The 17565-nt window shown below is 45.2% G+C and overlaps 1 protein-coding gene across 1 annotated transcript; it reads right to left on the reverse strand.

Annotated features, from left to right (window-relative positions):
* Positions 1-931: 931 nt before the first annotated feature.
* On the reverse strand, positions 932-16312 carry LOC310770772 (low-density lipoprotein receptor-related protein 2-like). Its single transcript, XM_083663482.1, has 7 exons — positions 16232-16312; positions 14859-14977; positions 14145-14288; positions 11257-11422; positions 7545-7713; positions 1959-2096; positions 932-952 (listed from the first exon to the last, which is right to left on the reverse strand). Exons 2-6 carry the CDS (start codon positions 14872-14874, stop codon positions 2043-2045), a joined length of 549 nt encoding a protein of 182 aa, XP_083519608.1. The 5' UTR covers positions 14875-14977; positions 16232-16312; the 3' UTR covers positions 932-952; positions 1959-2042.
* Positions 16313-17565: the final 1253 nt, after the last annotated feature.

The following is a 17565-nucleotide window of genomic DNA, read 5'->3' on the forward strand; positions in this document are numbered from 1 at the left end:
TGGCCTAGTTTGAGAGATGAAGGACTCACAACACAGTAATATAGTTATAATGGATAGCTGGCAGGCTTTACAGAGGCCACAGACGATCAATTCAAAAGAGGGAGGCTTGAATGTGTGAACACTTATCAACTCTGCTGTTGCACATCAAATCAAAACAAACCCAACTTCAAGCCCGTTGCAAAATAAAGAAATGAAATCACTTTCACTGAGCCATGTCTATTTTCAAGAACGTTGCAGGCCCAATTTGCTCAAATTCAAAGACCAAACATGATTGAGAGATGGACAACAGGCTCGTTCCCTCGTGGACCCCATGGATTCCAGGCACAATATTTCTTACAACCATATAAGCATCTTATGCGGCTGGTTGTAAGATTGAATGTTGACAATACACGTTTGTTTTTCTGTGTTTTCCATTTGTGTGTTTGTCTGGAATAATAATAATCATCATCATATGTATATCTAATATAATAAGGAGATTAAGGAGGCTTTTCCCTGTTGCTCCAGTTTCCTCCTCCTCTGCCAACCAGTCCTCAACTGACCGGCCGCCTGCAGCTGTTGAGCAAAAGTGTTCATGATGGAAGCAGCTGTGTCCAAACTCCCTTCATCTGGGCTGCTTGCACTTGCTGCACTTTTGGTCCTGGTATCTGGCCTTTTTTACACTCGCTGGTTGTTGGATATTAGCCTCCTGCTCTGGTTGTAGCGAAGCAGCTGGTCAGGCTGTTGGCTCTCCTTCAACAGGGCCCTGGCTGTGGGGAGGGGGTCCACGGCGGTCGGGGGCGCTGGGCTGGGGCACGGCTATGGCCAGCGTTTCCACTGCTTGCCTTCTGCAACGTTCATCGTTCCTGATGAAAAACAGAAAACAATTACCCATTCCGAAAAATCCAGACATTCTTTCAGTCAGTCACAGAATGACAAGTGAAATGAGGTCTTACCATCGGCCAAGGGTCCTTTGCTACTCCCCACGACACACAGACGCAGCACGTTAGACAGGGCAGAGTAAACACAAAACAAAGCATTTGTGTTCACATGTTGCCAATAGAGACACTGCGTAACGCGTCATCATTCAGAAACCACGCCCAAGACGGGGGAAAACAGAAACCCCCCCTCCAATCCTGGCGTTCTCCTATGTCACGTGCATGGTTGCGTGTTGCACAGAAAGATCGTATATATGGAAGATGAACACTCCAACTTACTTCTTGACAGCTAGATCCACATTTTTCTTCTCGCCAATTCTCAATGGCTTCCTTGTTTTGCTCGGGAGTGCAAACAAACTTTAACTGGCGATTTTTTACATTTGTTGTCTGCGCAGCCCACCACACAACAGCTTTTAGCTATGTTTCATTCAAGGAAAATGACGCTGGTGTGTGGAAATGAACGGAGGCTTTCCCCCGTGATGGGCGTGGCCTACACATAGTGACTGAGAACAGGTCTGAGAGCAGGTCACGTGGGGGATGGGTTTACCCAGGCTAACTCAACTGTGCTTGACATCGATGAAAAGAAGAGCAGACACAAATCAAATGCAATGGACATTTAAAAGCATCACAACAAAACTTTAAAAAAGAGTATAAAAAGTGCATTAAGCAACAGGCGCAGCAGTTGCAAAAAGAGCTAAAAACTTATAGAGGACTCATTGGGTTTGCATAATAGAATAAATCAATGTATCTATATTTAGTCCCCCAACATACTATATAAGAAACATGACTACACACACATAAAACTCAGGTCTGGGTACGGTGTCCTCTTTTAAACTCCCCTTACGCGTGCGTCCCTCCTGACGCATCACCTCACCCTCTTGTGAGTATATCCGTATTACGGAACCATCCCCCAGACCTGCAGCTTTTAGCAGTAATTGCAATCATCTTAAAGGTATACTACGCAACTTTGTATGGCCCACACGCACGCGTGTGTGTGTGTGTGTGTGTGTGTGTGTGTGTGTGTGTGTGTGTGTGAAGACTGACCTGCAGTGTCCATGGTCACACCAGCCATGTCCGTGGCACATGTTAGGACACTGCTGGCCAATGTAGATGTCATCCAGGGCCCATTCATCCTGCTCTCTGTAGTAGCTCTGGATCCACCGGAAACGTGTGGCGCTGGACCTGAACACACACACACACAATATTAACAGACATACTGTATCAGTAGGGAGCAATCTTGAATCTATTTCAAAATTGACAATCTAGACATAATACTGGCTGAACATACGTGAATATAGACGGTTTTCACCACCTGCAACCCCACAGCACTTCCTTTTTCTCAGCTTCTTCTTGTGTTTTATGGTGGTTGGCATCCTTAAAGGTCCTTACACACCGAGCACGTTTTTTTCGTGCGATTAATTCGCACGTCAATAATATTTTCCGAACCTATATCAGTCAATGCAACCGTGCATACCAATGGCGAAGTTTCGCACAGCGTTATTGCGGTGTTTATTTTTTCGAACCACGGTCGATTTTTCTGAAATTCGCTTCCGACGTGTACACATCTGTGGCTGTGATTGACAGGTGGGTCAAAACTCACATCGCAATTTCGTGCCGTATATTCGCATCGCTCTTGATGTGTAAGGACCTTAAATGTTGCATTACCGCCACCTACTGAATTGTATCATAATTCACAGTGCTAACCATTACAGTGTCCACTTTCTCAGCTGTTCAGGGGGAAACACAAATACCGTAAATTCCGGACTATAAGCCGCACCGGTGTATAAGCCGCACCTGCAAAGTTGACTATTTTTTTCTTATATAAGCCGCACCGGACTATAAGCCACGGGTGTTTTAATGGTATTTTTTTTTTTTTTCTTTATTGTGTTTTAATGTTTAATTACCATATGTAAGGGTTCATGCACAGAGGGGATTGTCGGGAAAGAGATGGCTGTTTGAGGAAGCTCCCATTTATTAACATTTCAACAAAACAACATAACACAACACCACCTGTGTTGTTTTTTACAGTGCACACAGTGTCATACAGTGTCATACAGTGTGGTGAAAAGATAGCCTGGGTAAACCCATCCCCCACGTGACCTGCTCTCAGACCTGTTCTCAGTCACTGGGAACTGAGAGAGCAGGTCACGTGGGGGCTGGGTTTACCTAGGCTAGTGAAAAGAGGGCAAGAGAGGAAATTAAAACAGAAGTGGATTTATAGTTAGAAAGAGTGCTAAAAAAGAGAGATTTTTTTTTTTTTTTTTTTGAAAAAATCCATAGATAAGCCGCACCGTTATATAAGCCGCAGGGGCCAAAAAAGGCCAAAAAACGGGAAAAAAAGGTGCAGCTTATAGTCCGGAATTTACGGTACTTCTATTTCTATTTTTTTTTTTTTGCTATGTAGATAGTGTGGTATGTTGTCTTACATAGATGTTTTCCTGCTCTCACACATGTAGATAGTGTGGTATGTTGTCTTACATAGATGTTGTCCTGCTCTCACACATGTAGATAGTGTGGTATGTTGTCTTACATAGATGTTGTCTTGCTGTCACACATGTAGATAGTGTGGTATGTTGTCTTACATAGATGTTGTCCTGCTCTCACACATGAAGATAGTGTGGTATGTTGTCTTACATAGATGTTGTCCTGCTCTCACACATGTAGATAGTGTGGTATGTTGTCTTACATAGATGTTGTCCTGCTCTCACACATGAAGATAGTGTGGTATGTTGTCTTACATAGATGTTGTCCTGCTCTCACACATGAAGATAGTGTGGTATGTTGTCTTACATAGATGTTGTCCTGCTCTCACACATGTAGATAGTGTGGTATGTTGTCTTACATAGATGTTTTCCTGCTGTCACACATGTAGATAGTGTGGTATGTTGTCTTACATAGATGTTTTCCTGCTCTCACACATGTAGATAGTGTGGTATGTTGTCTTACATAGATGTTGTCCTGCTCTCACACATGTAGATAGTGTGGTATGTTGTCTTACATAGATGTTGTCCTGCTCTCACACATGTAGATAGTGTGGTATGTTGTCTTACATAGATGTTGTCCTGCTCTCACACATGAAGATAGTGTGGTATGTTGTCTTACATAGATGTTGTCCTGCTCTTACACATGTAGATAGTGTGGTATGTTGTCTTACATAGATGTTGTCCTGCTCTCACACATGTAGATAGTGTATCTGTGTGTATCTGTGTGTGTGTGTATCTGTGTGTGAGCTGGTGTGTGTGTGTGTTTGTGTTAGTGCTGCACGATTTGGGGAAAAGGTGCGATTAGCGATTAGGGTGGACAATATTGCGATTGTGATTGCGATATAATGCACAAGAGTTTTTTTTTTTTTTTTTTTTTTAACCTTTATTTATACAGGGGGAGTCTCACTGAGAGCAATGCTCTCTTTTTCAGGAGTGCCCTGTTCACATTCACACACACATTCATACCTGGAAGCTGACCAGTACAACCACAGTCTGATCTGCTGGCCACTGATCAGCTCCACTGGAGCAGTTGGGGTTAAGGCCTTGCTCAAGGGCACCTCAGTGGTGGTAATGAGGGAGGGGCAAGCGCTGCCTTTTCACTTTCCCCACCCAGATTTATCCTGCCGGTCCCGGGGATTGAAGCTCGCTTCTCTAACCGTTGGGCCACCACTGCCACTAGGTATCTAGGGATGAGGCATGAGTTTTTGACGGTATGATAACCTTGGACAAAAATACCACGGTTTCACATATCACAGACTAAAATACATGAAATATGTTACAATTTAAAATATATTAAAACTAAAAAAATAAAACAATTTGAAATTAAATTATCTTTACAAAAAAATAAAACATTTTGAGACATTTGCCTGTCCCAAACATGTAAAAAAGAAACACCAGTCAAATAGAAACTGCACTGTGTTACAGCACATAGAAGATGGCTCAGCAAAGTTCCAAAGTTAGTTACATGTCTGTCCAGCAATACTAATGAATGATACACCCCGTTTATTTATTTTGTAGCGACAGATGGCCTTAAACGCCACACTCACGTGACGCTTCTTGAGAGAGAGAGGTGAGAACGTGCATCTGCAGACTTTTAACGAGGGACCATGAAGGCGTCATGTGACAGGCTAGTTAGCTAGCCTGGAGGTGATGCTGCCAGTGCTGGCAGCTGCGACAGTGTTTTGCTATCAACCTTGTTAATCTCGTTATATTCTTCATCACAGCGGGTCATCCCCACTGTGTACTTAATCGCGCACTAGTTCTGCATAAGCACCTGCAGCTCTCTCCTTATTTTACTGACGTTCTCACTGATCACACGGCTGTTTACATGCGTTTCTGAACGAACGGCTAGCTAGTTATTAGCATAGCTTGCTGTTAGCGATCATGGATGTTCTCTCTCGCCCTCTCTGTAGATAATATGTACCTTGCTGCACATAACATTACTTATTTGCGGGAGTGCATGGGAGAAGTCTCCCGCTAGTATTGATGCCCAGTGTGATGGCTGAGAAACGTGTGTTTGCTGCGTCGCGTGTAACGTTAGTTTAAAGGAGGCTCTCACACACACACACACACACTCAAAAAGACGTGAAAAAAATAAAATAATCGCACACTTTTGCGGTTATGCAATCGCACATGCTGACATCGCGATTGCGATTGCGATTCGATTAATCGTGCAGCACTAGTTTGTGTGAAAGAAGCCAGCAGCTAACCAAGTTGCTGAGTGCCGAGTTAGGAGGCCCTCTGGTGGATACAGCACTGCCATGACACACAGAGACACTCTCTCTCTCTCTCTCTCACACACGCACCCACACACCATGTCTCTCTCTCTCTCTCTCACACACACACCATGTCTCTCTCTCTCTCTCTCTCTCTCACACACACCATGTCTCTCTCTCTCTCTCTCTCACACACACACACCATGTCTCTCTCTCTCTCTCTCTCTCACACACACCATGTCTCTCTCTCTCTCTCTCTCTCTCTCACACACACCATGTCTCTCTCTCTCTCTCTCTCTCTCTCTCTCTCTCTCTCTCTCTCTCTCTCTGCAGACGCCTTTACATGGACTCTTCACTGCAGAGAGGGGGGATGATGTGAAGTGGAAGCGTACAGTATGACTCACAGTACTTTTAAAGTGGTCATCCGTGAGATCTGTGTGTCCGTGAGAGTATTACCCCCCCCCCCCCGCTTCTGTTTTCTCCCCAATTGTATTTTGGCAAACTCCCCCTGCCAAGCTGTCCTAGTCGTTGAACCCCCATCCCCTCCCCAGTTGCAGGCTAGCACCTGCATCCTCCGATACATGTGCAGTTGCCAGCCGCATATTTTCACCTGACAGTGAGGAGTTTCACCGACGTACCATGTGACGTACCATGTGGGTAAATCCCCCCCTCTCCCCAAAGCCACTGAGGGGCTGCATAGAGGGGGCTGGTAAAGTAATTGATGCGCTTGCCAACAGCAGTGTCTGTGAAATAAAGTCACAGAGTCCAACTTCACTGTCTTACTTTGATGAGATATAGTGCCCACCATTTAATGGCCTTCAACATGGCAAGAATGACAATATTGAACAAAACAACAACAAGCCCTGGAGCATGCGCTCAAAAACGCTTTGCTCTTCGTCTAGCGACACACCTGTTGATTGATTACAACCTACCTATCTAAATAACATGTGACCCAAAGTACAAGGGTGACACCTAGTGACCAATTTGATATCCTGCATAGATAACCCTGAAATGGCTCCGACACATACCCTTAATCCAGCTTCCCACCTGCAGACACGGCCAATTGTGCCTGTATGGACACCCGACCAAGCCGCAGGTAACACAGGGGCTCCAACCTGCGACCCTTGTGTTGGAACGCAGGGAATCTACCGCTGCACTACCCAGGCGCCCTGAGATTTTGGCGCTAAGTGGACATTGCTGTGGTGGTTTCCATTGTAATTCACAATGGAACAGTGTGGCCAGTATTTTGACATACTTTTCCTTGGATTTTCTGTTGATTAATTGGAGTTTCTGGTGCAATTTTCTTTTTCTGTTCAACAATGGTGGCTATCACTGCTCATGCTAATGACCAAAATCCTCTTGTAATTATGCATGCATCATTTCCTATTTGGCTAAATGGTTTTTCCAGACACTGGGTGTTGAGAGCACCAAATCGCTAAACTGTGTATAGGTTGGATCCCTATTGAGTAATATTAAGTAGAGACTAGAAACATTTATTTATATCACAATATACTAGATACAGTTGGTCTGTGTGGGAACGCCCACAAAATGTTGCTATAGGTGGCGCGCGAGACTATAAGGTGCGGTGGGGAAAAATATATCGCAATGGGCTGACTCACCAAAGGACGGTGCTGCAGCTCTACACTAAAGGGGTGGGGATTCTAGAGCAGGCACATAGACGTCTGTTCAGATGTGCGTTACTGCGGGGGTTGAATCCGCGATCCTGTCTGCCTGGGCTGGGCTAGCAGCTAAATGCTAACTATTTCCCCCATGCTGACCCATTGACCACACGTCTATGACGAGACACCGCCTGAATGTATAGCAGATTCTATGCAATGATGTATCTTATGAAAGTGATGATGTGGTGATGTGTTACAGTCTGTATGTGTGTGTATATACTGTATATGTGGTGTGAATAGTGTGTCACTCACTGTCTCTGCTGCTGGTAGACAGAGATCTGGGTGAGCCATGGCCCGGCAGTCAGCAGCTTGGTCTTGGTGCCTCGGCCAAACTTGTCTTGCCGGAACACCTCGCCTTGCTCCTGGGTGCTCCAGTAAACATGGTCCTCCAACACACTCACACTGAAGGGGTTCCGCACATCTATAGGCAGGGTGAAACAACAAAATGGAAACTAGACACCCTGGAACTAGGCATTACATTATATTATATGGATAGATACATTATACATTTTTAGGGCGTTAACTGTAGAAATGTGCATTAAGTGTGACTGTAGAATAAGCTTAAATTCTCAGAAAAAAACATTACAAGCAACCAATGTTAAATATTCCTGTTTCTCCAAATGATGTATGATAGAGAAGTTCTAGGTATATAATAGGGGTGTAACAATACACATATTCGTACCGAACCGTTTAGGACCTAAACGGTTCGGCCATGGCGGCCAGGAAGGCCAAGCCGGGAAGCGCCTTAAGTCAGGTAAGGCGCCATGGCGGCCAGGAAGACCGAGCCGGGAAGCGCCTTAAGTCAGGTAAGGCGCCATGGCGGCCAGGAAGGCCAAGCCGGGAAGCGCCTTAAGTCAGGTAAGGCACCATGGCGGCCAGGAAGGCCGAGCCGGGAAGCGCCTTAAGTCAGGTAAGGCGCCATGGCGGCCAGGAAGGCCGAGCCGGGAAGCGCCTTAAGTCAGGTAAGGCACCATGGCGGCCAGGAAGGCCGAGCCGGGAAGCGCCTTAAGTCAGGTAAGGCGCCATGGCAGCCAGGAAGGCCGAGCCGGGAAGCTCCAAGTCAGGTAAAGGGAGGCGCCAAGGCGGGGCCAGGTAGGCCAAGCTGGGAAGCGCCAGGTTAGATCGCGAGGCGCCAAGGCGGCCAGGTAGGCCAAGCTGGGAAGCGCCATCGCGAGGTGCCATGGCAGCCAAGTAGGCCAAGCCGGGAAGCGCCAAGTTAAACATTAATGTATCAAGATCGAAGGCCCGACGGAGTCGGGAAGCGCCAGCCGCAAATAGCTGTAAGTCGCCAAAGGTCGAAGGCCAGAAAAGTACAATCAACTACCGGTGCCCGCAGATCTCAATTAACCTCCGGTAATCAGATCTTCCTTTTGGGGCATCTCCTAGCCCCAGCCGCAAGTAGCTGTAAGTCGCTAAAAAGGTTGAAGGCCAGAAAAGTTCAATCAACTACTAATGTACCAAGATCGAAGGCCCGACCGAGTTGGGAGCGCCAGCCGCAAATAGCTGTAAGTCGCTAAAAGGTCGAAGGCCAGAAAAGTACAATCAACTACCGGTGCCCGCAGATCTCAATTAACCTCCGGTAATCAGATCTTCCTTTTGGGGGATCTCCTAGCCTATGCAGATGCCACTGGCTAATGGAGAGACATTTTATATGTGTACAGACAATGTAAAAATCTGCTTGTTCAGAGCGTACTGTACTCCACTGTACACAGCTCACCTCTGGTGTAATTATAGCACCACAAAACTGAAAAAACTTCAGGTTGCATATAATGATGCGTTCAGGATTCTGCTTAAGCTCCCAAGATGGACAAGTGCAAGTACTATGTTTGTGATCAGTAGGGGTGTCACAATATATCGTCCCACGAAATTTTGCGATAGTAAAACGTCACGATATGTATCGTTGAGATGAAATCTCATATCGTGAATTTTTTTTTTTTTTTTTTTTTTTTTTTCTTCAAAAATAGACAAAGAAACGTCTTTGTTTGTTGAAGTTCAATGTGTGGAAAGTAGATCAGTTGAACAAGTCTCTGAAGAGACACATGAGAAGTTATACAGGAGAGAAACCATTCAATTGAGTTTCTGGCAAAACTGTTTACTTGACAGGAAAAACTGAAGATGCATAAAAAATAGACTAAGAAAAGTCTTGTTGTTTGAGTTTGAAGAAAAACTGAAGATGCATAATGAGAATTTATACTGCTGAGAAACCTTTTAGTTCAAAGTAAATCTAAGTGACGGTGTAACTCATTCTATTTCAAGATAAGCCTTATCTCCAATCTCATGTTTTTTCTAGTTGTTATTGTAATAACAATTTCCCACAACAGCATATTTTGTATTTGTGCATTTCAAATAAAATACTACTTTTCCAGTCATATATTGTCATTATTCAAGTTTAAAAAAATATTGTTAAAATCGTATCGTATCGTATCGTTATCGTGAACCCAGTATCGTGATACGTATCGTATCGTGAACTGAGTGTATCGTGACACCCCTAGTGATCAGTAATGTACCCACCTTCCATGCTGTGTTAAGGAATTTTATGTATAGATTTATGTGTCGACTCCTAGAGTCAAAAAACAAGTTGATAATTGCACTCACTGAAACTAAACAGAGTGATACAAGGTATTCCTCTGGTCTATGGAAACACTGGAGACGATGCCTTTATGTATCTTTTTAATATATGTTGTGTCCTTGTATCTGTACTGTATTTATGTATTTTTATGGAACACTTGAGTCTGTAATAAAGTCATCAATCAAAATCAATCATGCACCAAAGTATTTGCCATGCATGCCGATTGCTAAATAAAGCTTGTTAAATCCAACTGGCCTCTCATGATTGAAGTGAGGTCTTAGACCAAATTTCAAGCAGAAGGCCATTCGTGCATAATCTAATCCGATCACCCCCTGACGTCAGTCAAGTTCTAGTATGACGTGGTCAGTCAAAGTCTTAGTATGACGTCTGTAATGATGTCAGATATGACGTCAGTTAATTCTCATATATATAGCAAGGGTTCTACGTCACCTCTCTCTCTCTGGCCGATCATAGCAGCAGCTAGCTTCACGGCAGTCCATCTCCCCTGAAGCCGTCCTCCGAAGCGTTGTTTTGCCCCACCCACCTCCCCAGTCCGCCACCAACGAGTCGTGACTCCTGATCCCCCACGGGGGGGGAGATCTCCTAGCCTATGCAGATGCCCTCCTCTTGCCTCAAGAGCAGCGCCACTGGCTAATGTTCTTCTCAAATACACTACTGCCGCATGCGCTGGGACGCGTCATCAGTGATGTTATCTGGGGTCGTAAGGTGTTTCGGGTCTGTCAACATCATACACCCTCGCCCAGTAGACCCAGCCGAGGCCAATTAAGACCCCGACTCGCGTCCCAGAAGCCGCTCACGGATCAGCCTTACTACTCTGTCTGCAACGTTGCCCGCGGGAGGGGTAAGCGAGAACGCCCAATCCGCTGCAATAGAGCTAGTGCTACGCCGCAGTATTGGCCCTTCGGTGCATGGAGGATCTAGGCTCTGTGGGTTACTCCCGGCCGTGCTCCTCCTTCGTCTCACCAGACCCTCCCGTGGTAATGGAGTCATGCGCCAAAGTATTTGCCATGCATGCCGATTTCTAAATAAAGCTTGTTAAATCCTACCAACTGGCCTCTCATGATTGAAATGCCATGACAATGCTGCACTACTGTCATAACAATTAATTAGCATTTGACCAAAGTTGCGCAATTGTACTTGTAATTATAGGTCATAACAGAATTGCATTACATTCAGGTTTATTTAAATGAAAAGGTGTTTTAATCCATAATAAACTATTTGATAAAGCTCATGAGCGGTTTACCTAGGCACCAAAATAGTGAAGTAAACAGTAAAGAGCAAACACACGCACACGCACACGCACACACACACACACACCGATATAAAAAAACTAGTAGGCCATTGCGAAAGCCTCCAGTGGCACCTGGCCCTCACCTGCCCACCCAGTCCACAGCGACGCCATCGGGCCTGGTGATGTACTTGATGCCGAGATCGACAGCAGCCCCGATGTTGTTGCTGCCATCGTCCACTGTGGGTATGTAGGCTCTCTTAATGGCACCTGCTACTGAGTCCTTACCGGCCACAGTGAAGTACACCATGCCTGGGAAAACACATCAACAAACAACTTCCTCTGGCTTTGCAATAACATCTTTTCAAATGGACCGTCTTACCCTGTATTTCTGTGTGTGTGTGTGTGTGTGTGTGTGTGTGTGTGTGTGTTTAAATACCACCCTGTCTGTAGGCACATGTGGATATGGGTGTATCATATGAGTATAAGGTTTACATTTGCGGGTACATTCATCCTTCTTTCTTATACTAAAGCTTCAAGCCCCCCTCCAGTGTATTGTGTCATCTTATTCCATGTCCTGCTGGCTTTTGCCCTGCTCTACTGATTAGCCACAATGTTCTCCAGTGTATTTTGTTGACAAATAACTTTATTTTGGGCTCAAAGTCCTAAAAATAAGCTGTTGGTAAAAACGGGTGATGACATCAGACATTATAATGGTTTGATGAGTGAGACAGAAATATAATATCCTTTTATATAAAAGGGAGTAAGTGGGTTCTGCGATTTTGGTCACGTTTTTGGTTACACTCGGGCAATTGTGATGTCACTGATGATGTCATAGACATTGTGACATCATCACTGATGTCATAGACATTGTGACATCATCAGTGATCACACAATGTCTATGACATCATCAGTGACATTACAATTGGTCGAGTGCCATGCAGCAGCCGAGCTGCGGGCGGCTGAGCTGCGTATGCGAGCTGCAGCGGCCGAGCCAGCGAGACCCCGCAGCGGCCAAGCCTAGGAATCAAGCACACTTTAGTGCGGCGATCCTCAAAGTCCGGACTCCGGTCCGCATCCGGACCGAGACGCCGTCCTATCCGGACCGAGCCCTATAACCTACAAATCATTGATAACTTACATTTTCACGGAGCGTTTCTATTTTAACCGGCACGTGCTTTTACAGTATTTACGGTACTACTGGTTTATCTGCCAGGAAGCTCACAGACCAATGAATGCGCTGTAAATCATCACACGTGATGCTACTCGGCCAATCAAATAAGCGAATCGTTTCTCTCTGTTGCTTCGAGTGGTGCTGCGAGAGCACACGGACGGAGGGGAGGTGACGCGAGGCGAGAGATAGTAATTTCACATGGTGTGCTCAAAAGAAACCACTCTTATCTTACATGTCCATTCATTGTTCTTACGGGCAGATCAAAACCAGTATGTCTCGTGTGAAGTGCGGTGCGATCCTGACCTGTCTATGGAAGCGCCACACATGAGCAAGCAAACACACACACACACACACACACACACACACACACACCAGGGCACACTCACTGCCCAACGCAACGGCATGCGAGGTTGATCGTCAGACAGACAGACAGACAGACAGACAGACAGACAGACAGACAGATAGATAGATAGATAAATAGATAGATAGGGAGCTCACTTCTCTCAAGAGAAAAGGTTGTTTGTTGGCTGAGAGTGTTAAATGGAGTGAAGAAAAGGGGAAACTTATTTCTCTTAAATTAAAGCACTTCATTTTAAGATGCACATTTTTCCAAAGCACTCTGTTGTATGTTATTTTTAAATGCATAATTTTACTTGAAATGAGAAAAGATCATTTATTTATTATAGTAGGGTAGTTATGTATAATTAATCCAGTTAAATATGAAAACTGTAAATAAGCATTATTGATGTTTATTTAGATTTAACAGTCAGTTGTTGACTACATACAGACATTGTACCATTAGGCTACTTCAATCATTGAGTTCAATGGCACTGAAATCATAGCGTAAGCTACGTTACAATGGTCCGGACCTTTGCTTGAGGACATTTTCTCTAACTGGACCTCTTTGAATTTTAATTGAGTGCCCCTGCTTTAGTGTGTGAGATGCCTAGTATAGTAAATACCCTCTGCCGTTAGCTAGCTGTTCGCCATTAGCTACGTTTGCTAACTAAGTGAACTATGTGTTCACCAGGCTCAAAACGCTGCGATAACTTTTAACCAGTTTGAGTTACGCTCTTTCCATAAAACCCATCAGCTTTGATGGGCTTTTTATTATTGTTTGTTGACAATAAGCAATATTTTGGCTTCTAAATAACTATTTCTTTTGTATTGATATGACTGGAAACACTACGGCCGCCACTTCCGTTTTATCACAGACAAAAAGAGTTTACTGAAGACAAGAGCGACGCTGAACAGTGACGCTTCCTTTACAACAGCGCCTGCACTATTAGGCTTCAGTTCTTATCAATGTAACCTCTTTGGCACAAATGGTGACGTGCGTTGTTACAGCGCGTGCCGTGCAAATTTTTACGTTTTCAGAGAACATCAACGGTGAAACAGGGAGGGGGGCTTTAAAGAGCATGGTGCAGGTTGAAGACCACATTGCATTAATATGTGGGAGGGGTGTGTACATGTATAGCAATGGGATTGGGGGGTTAAATCACACACCATCTAGACAATGATCTAGAGACTCGTTTTTGTAAACTGCAGGGGGCACTGTTCCTGAAATGGAACTGTACACCTGTGATGTACAATCAGCCCCAGCAGAACGTCCAGCAACAAGTGATGTTACAGGTGTTGAACGCCCATTTAGAATGCCACCCTTTTCTCCATACTCCTGCCCAGGTTTTCTTTTTTTCATTGGGGTATTTTCGTACCAATAATGAGCCGAAAATGTAAATTCAAAAATTGGTTTAACTTGCACCCCGCTCTTTAGCTATTCTTCCAGTAGTTAGCCTGTAAAGTATGTGTCTTGCTGAAGGTGTCTGCCTGCCTGTATCCGTGTACGTGTGCGTTTCCTACTGAGTCCGGTGTTGTTGTGGTCCCAGTCGTAGTCGAGAGCCATGATGCGCTCCTCCTCTTGGAGGAAGTCGTGGTAGGCCTCCGTCTGCAGGTTGAACCTGCGGATGGGAACGTTCTCTGGCAGCAGCAGCAGGGGAGTCGGTCCTGAGGGAGAGGACATTTACACGTACCGATTTAGGCATTTAACCGACAATCACAGTCAGGGAGTGGACGGGTTCAGTCTGTTACTCAAGAACACTACAATAGGATATACTGTACGTACGATGACACTGACAGGTTGGCTCAAACCTGTGACCAGTTAAATCCAAAGTCATAGTAAGGTGCATATGGCAATCTGACTTGACCAGTGGACCAGGGCTGTTCTGAGAGGTTTGATTAAAATCTTTCTGCATGTTATAACATTCTAATTTCTAACATTCTAAAAGCTAAATATTAAACTGATGTTTGGTGAGGGCTGCAGAGTGGTGTCATGAAGAGGGAGACTGTCGAGCAAGCATCTGTCCTGCTGTCGTGTCCTACGTGAAAAGTATGAGAATGAGGAGATCATTTTTGGCTAGATTTAGTGTTAGACCAAATAAATCATGCATGCATTGTATTTTCTTTGTGTGGTGCCAAAAGACACATTTCCATTTCAGTGGCCACTAAAGATAAACAAATCTATCATTTGATTTCAGTCACAGTTCTGTAATCTGTGCTAGCCAAGAGCGCGCTCACCTTCAGCCTCGCACATGTTGCCGTTGTGCGGTAGCCGGGGGCACACTCACAGTCGTAGCCCCCCTTGGTGTTCTTACAGGCCTGAGAGCAGGTGCCAAACACCTCACACTCATTGATGTCTGGAAGAGCCAGGAGAAAAGGCTGAAGGTGGGCTTACTGGAAATAGGCTCACTCACAGACAAAGTTTTATCATATTCAGGTAGATTTTACCTTTTTGCATTTATATGAGTTTTTTTTTTATGTATGCAACAGTAAAACAAGCTTGGATTACTGGACCATTACAGTAAAACAGTCAACAAATAATCATGTGTGTCTTGAGTGATCATGTAGAGAGAAATAAAATGGTTAGAGAAGCGAGCTTGTGACCGGAAGGTCGTCGGTTCAATCCCCGGGACCGGCAGGATAAATCTGGGTGGGGAAAGTGAAAAGGCAGTGCTTGCCCCTCCCTCATTACCACCACTGAGGTGCCCTTGAGCAAGGCCCTTAACCCCAACTGCTTCAGTGGAGCTGATCAGTGGCCAGCAGATCATGACTGCGGTTGTACTGGTCAGCTTCCAGGTATGAATGTGTGTGTGAATGTGAACAGGGCGCTCCTGAAAAAGAGAGCATTGCTCTCAGTGAGACTCCCCCTGTATAAATAAAAAGGTAAAAATAAGTAGTACCGGTATGTCAGTTGAGTGATCATGTAGAGAGAAATAAGTAGTATGTCAGTTGAGTGATCATGTAGAGAGAAATAAGTAGTATGTCAGTTGAGTGAAAGAAAGAAAAATTACATCAAAGTCAGACTCATCAGTCATTATGCAGGCCCCGCCCCATTGCATGAAATAATCACATTTCCGACAAAGGGATTTTTATTCCAAAATGACACTCCTCTGACAAATGATTACCTAATGATTAGCTAACCTGAGCTTGGCATTTATTTATTTATTTTTAATTACAACTAGATAGTGTTTTGGGATATTTGGTCCTCTCATGTACTTTACAAGACTAATGACACACTTTTGTTCATGTTTGCACTGCAGGATTCCCAGTCAAGCCTGTAAAAGCTGATGTTGTCTTGAATTGCTTTTGAAAAAGGATGTTTTTTCTAACCTGACGCTGCCAGACGGGGGCGGTAATGTTTTTCCTAACAGAGATGGGAAAGGAGCAACGATCCCGTCAAAAATGATGAAATATTAACTTTGTCTATGTGTGTTGTTTGGTGCTATGGGTGGAAGGTTGCTGATGTGTTTACCCATTTGCACTTTGTGTGAGTGTGAGTGTGAGTGTGAGTGTGTGTGTGTGTCTGTGTGTGTGTGTGTGTGTGTGTGTGTGTGTGTGTGTGTGTGTGAAAGTGCGTGTGCGTGTGCGCGTGCGCGCGGGTGTGTGTGTACCCAGGCAGTTGTAGGTGCTGTCTGGGTCGACCCTGTATCCAGGCCTGCAGGAGCAGATGAAGCCAGTGGCGTTCAGGTTGGTGCACTCGTGCTGGCACAGCTTCTCCTCACAGCTGCGGTCATGAACAAAATCTGAGCCAGACAACACAGACCACATCCTCTGTCACATACAATAGTGTTTGGCACTGGGTGAGGTTAAAGAGCTATTTATTAGCTGCGACCAGGACTCTGTCGGTCAGTCGGTCGGTCGACAAAAAGTTAATCCTTTAGTGGGCACATTTTTCACCCTAGGAGGCTGAAATGTGGGATTGAGGTCAAGTGTGTGTGTGTGTGTGTGTGTGTGTGTGTGTGTGTGTGTGTGAAGGTGTGTGTTTGTGTTCATGCCAAATGGCTAAAAAGGGGCGGTGGGGGGCAAATTTTGAAATGCAGGGTGGCGGAGGCAGAGTAGACTGCCCTTACCATCCTGCATTTGGGAAATCCGTATGTGCTCACAGCTATTGCGAATCAGCGCTTGTTTTTCAACCTTGTTTACATGCATGGAGTGATCAGCTGTTGGGCAGACTCTAATTTTGTGGTTAAGCTACAAGCACCTTGCACCCTGCGATTGAGTTAGCATAAAACCAATTGACACAATCTTCCTGCCCGCCTGTGGATGAGCTGCCCACAGATAGGATGGTAGGAGGATGAGCTGCCCACAGATAGGATGGTAGGAGGATGAGCTGCCCACAGATAGGATGGTAGGAGGATGAGCTGCCCACAGATAGGATGGTAGGAGGATAGGACAGAGAGAGATGAAGCCATCCGCTCCGCTCTGCCACTCTGCACTGCATTGGCAGTGTCATCAATTGCTGAAATGACTCTTTTTCACTCTTTAGGTTGACCTTGTGCTCATCTAATTTATGGGTGATCACTGGTAAACCTGTCTCATATGTTCCACTGTTGTCACACCCATGTCTGGTTGAAAAGGGTTTGTACAAGACACTGTACAAACATCTATTTGCTCGTAAGATTGTCACCTAAACACCTAAAATGTAGCGTAAATATCTAACTTTTACCGTCAATCCTATTTTCTTATCCCCCCCAGCATAATACATTAAACACATCCCCTTGTGTCCCACTTACCACAGGGTACAAACAGGAGCTCATCAGATCCATGGCCACAGTCATCCTGGGCATCACACACATAGTTGGAAGGCAGACAGCGGCCGTTAGCACACTGGAAGTGTCCCGGCCGGCAGGTCTTCTGGGCGCAGACCTCTGGGTCTTCGTCGCTGGCATCTGAGCAGTCGTCCACCCCGTCACAGTGCCAGGACACGGGGATGCACTGCTTGTTC

The sequence above is a fragment of the Poromitra crassiceps genome (genome assembly GCF_964638095.1).
Source record: "Poromitra crassiceps genome assembly, contig: HAP1_SCAFFOLD_224, whole genome shotgun sequence".
Lineage (NCBI taxonomy): Eukaryota > Metazoa > Chordata > Actinopteri > Beryciformes > Melamphaidae > Poromitra > Poromitra crassiceps.

Coding starts and splice junctions, on each gene's coding strand:
- LOC310770772 (XM_083663482.1), bottom strand. Junction 11,423..14,144: donor CCACAACAACACCGGACTCA/GTAGGAAACGCA, acceptor GTGTTTTCCCAG/GCATGGTGTACTTCACTGTG. Junction 2,097..7,544: donor GTCTACCAGCAGCAGAGACA/GTGAGTGACACA, acceptor GTGTGTGTTCAG/GTCCAGCGCCACACGTTTCC.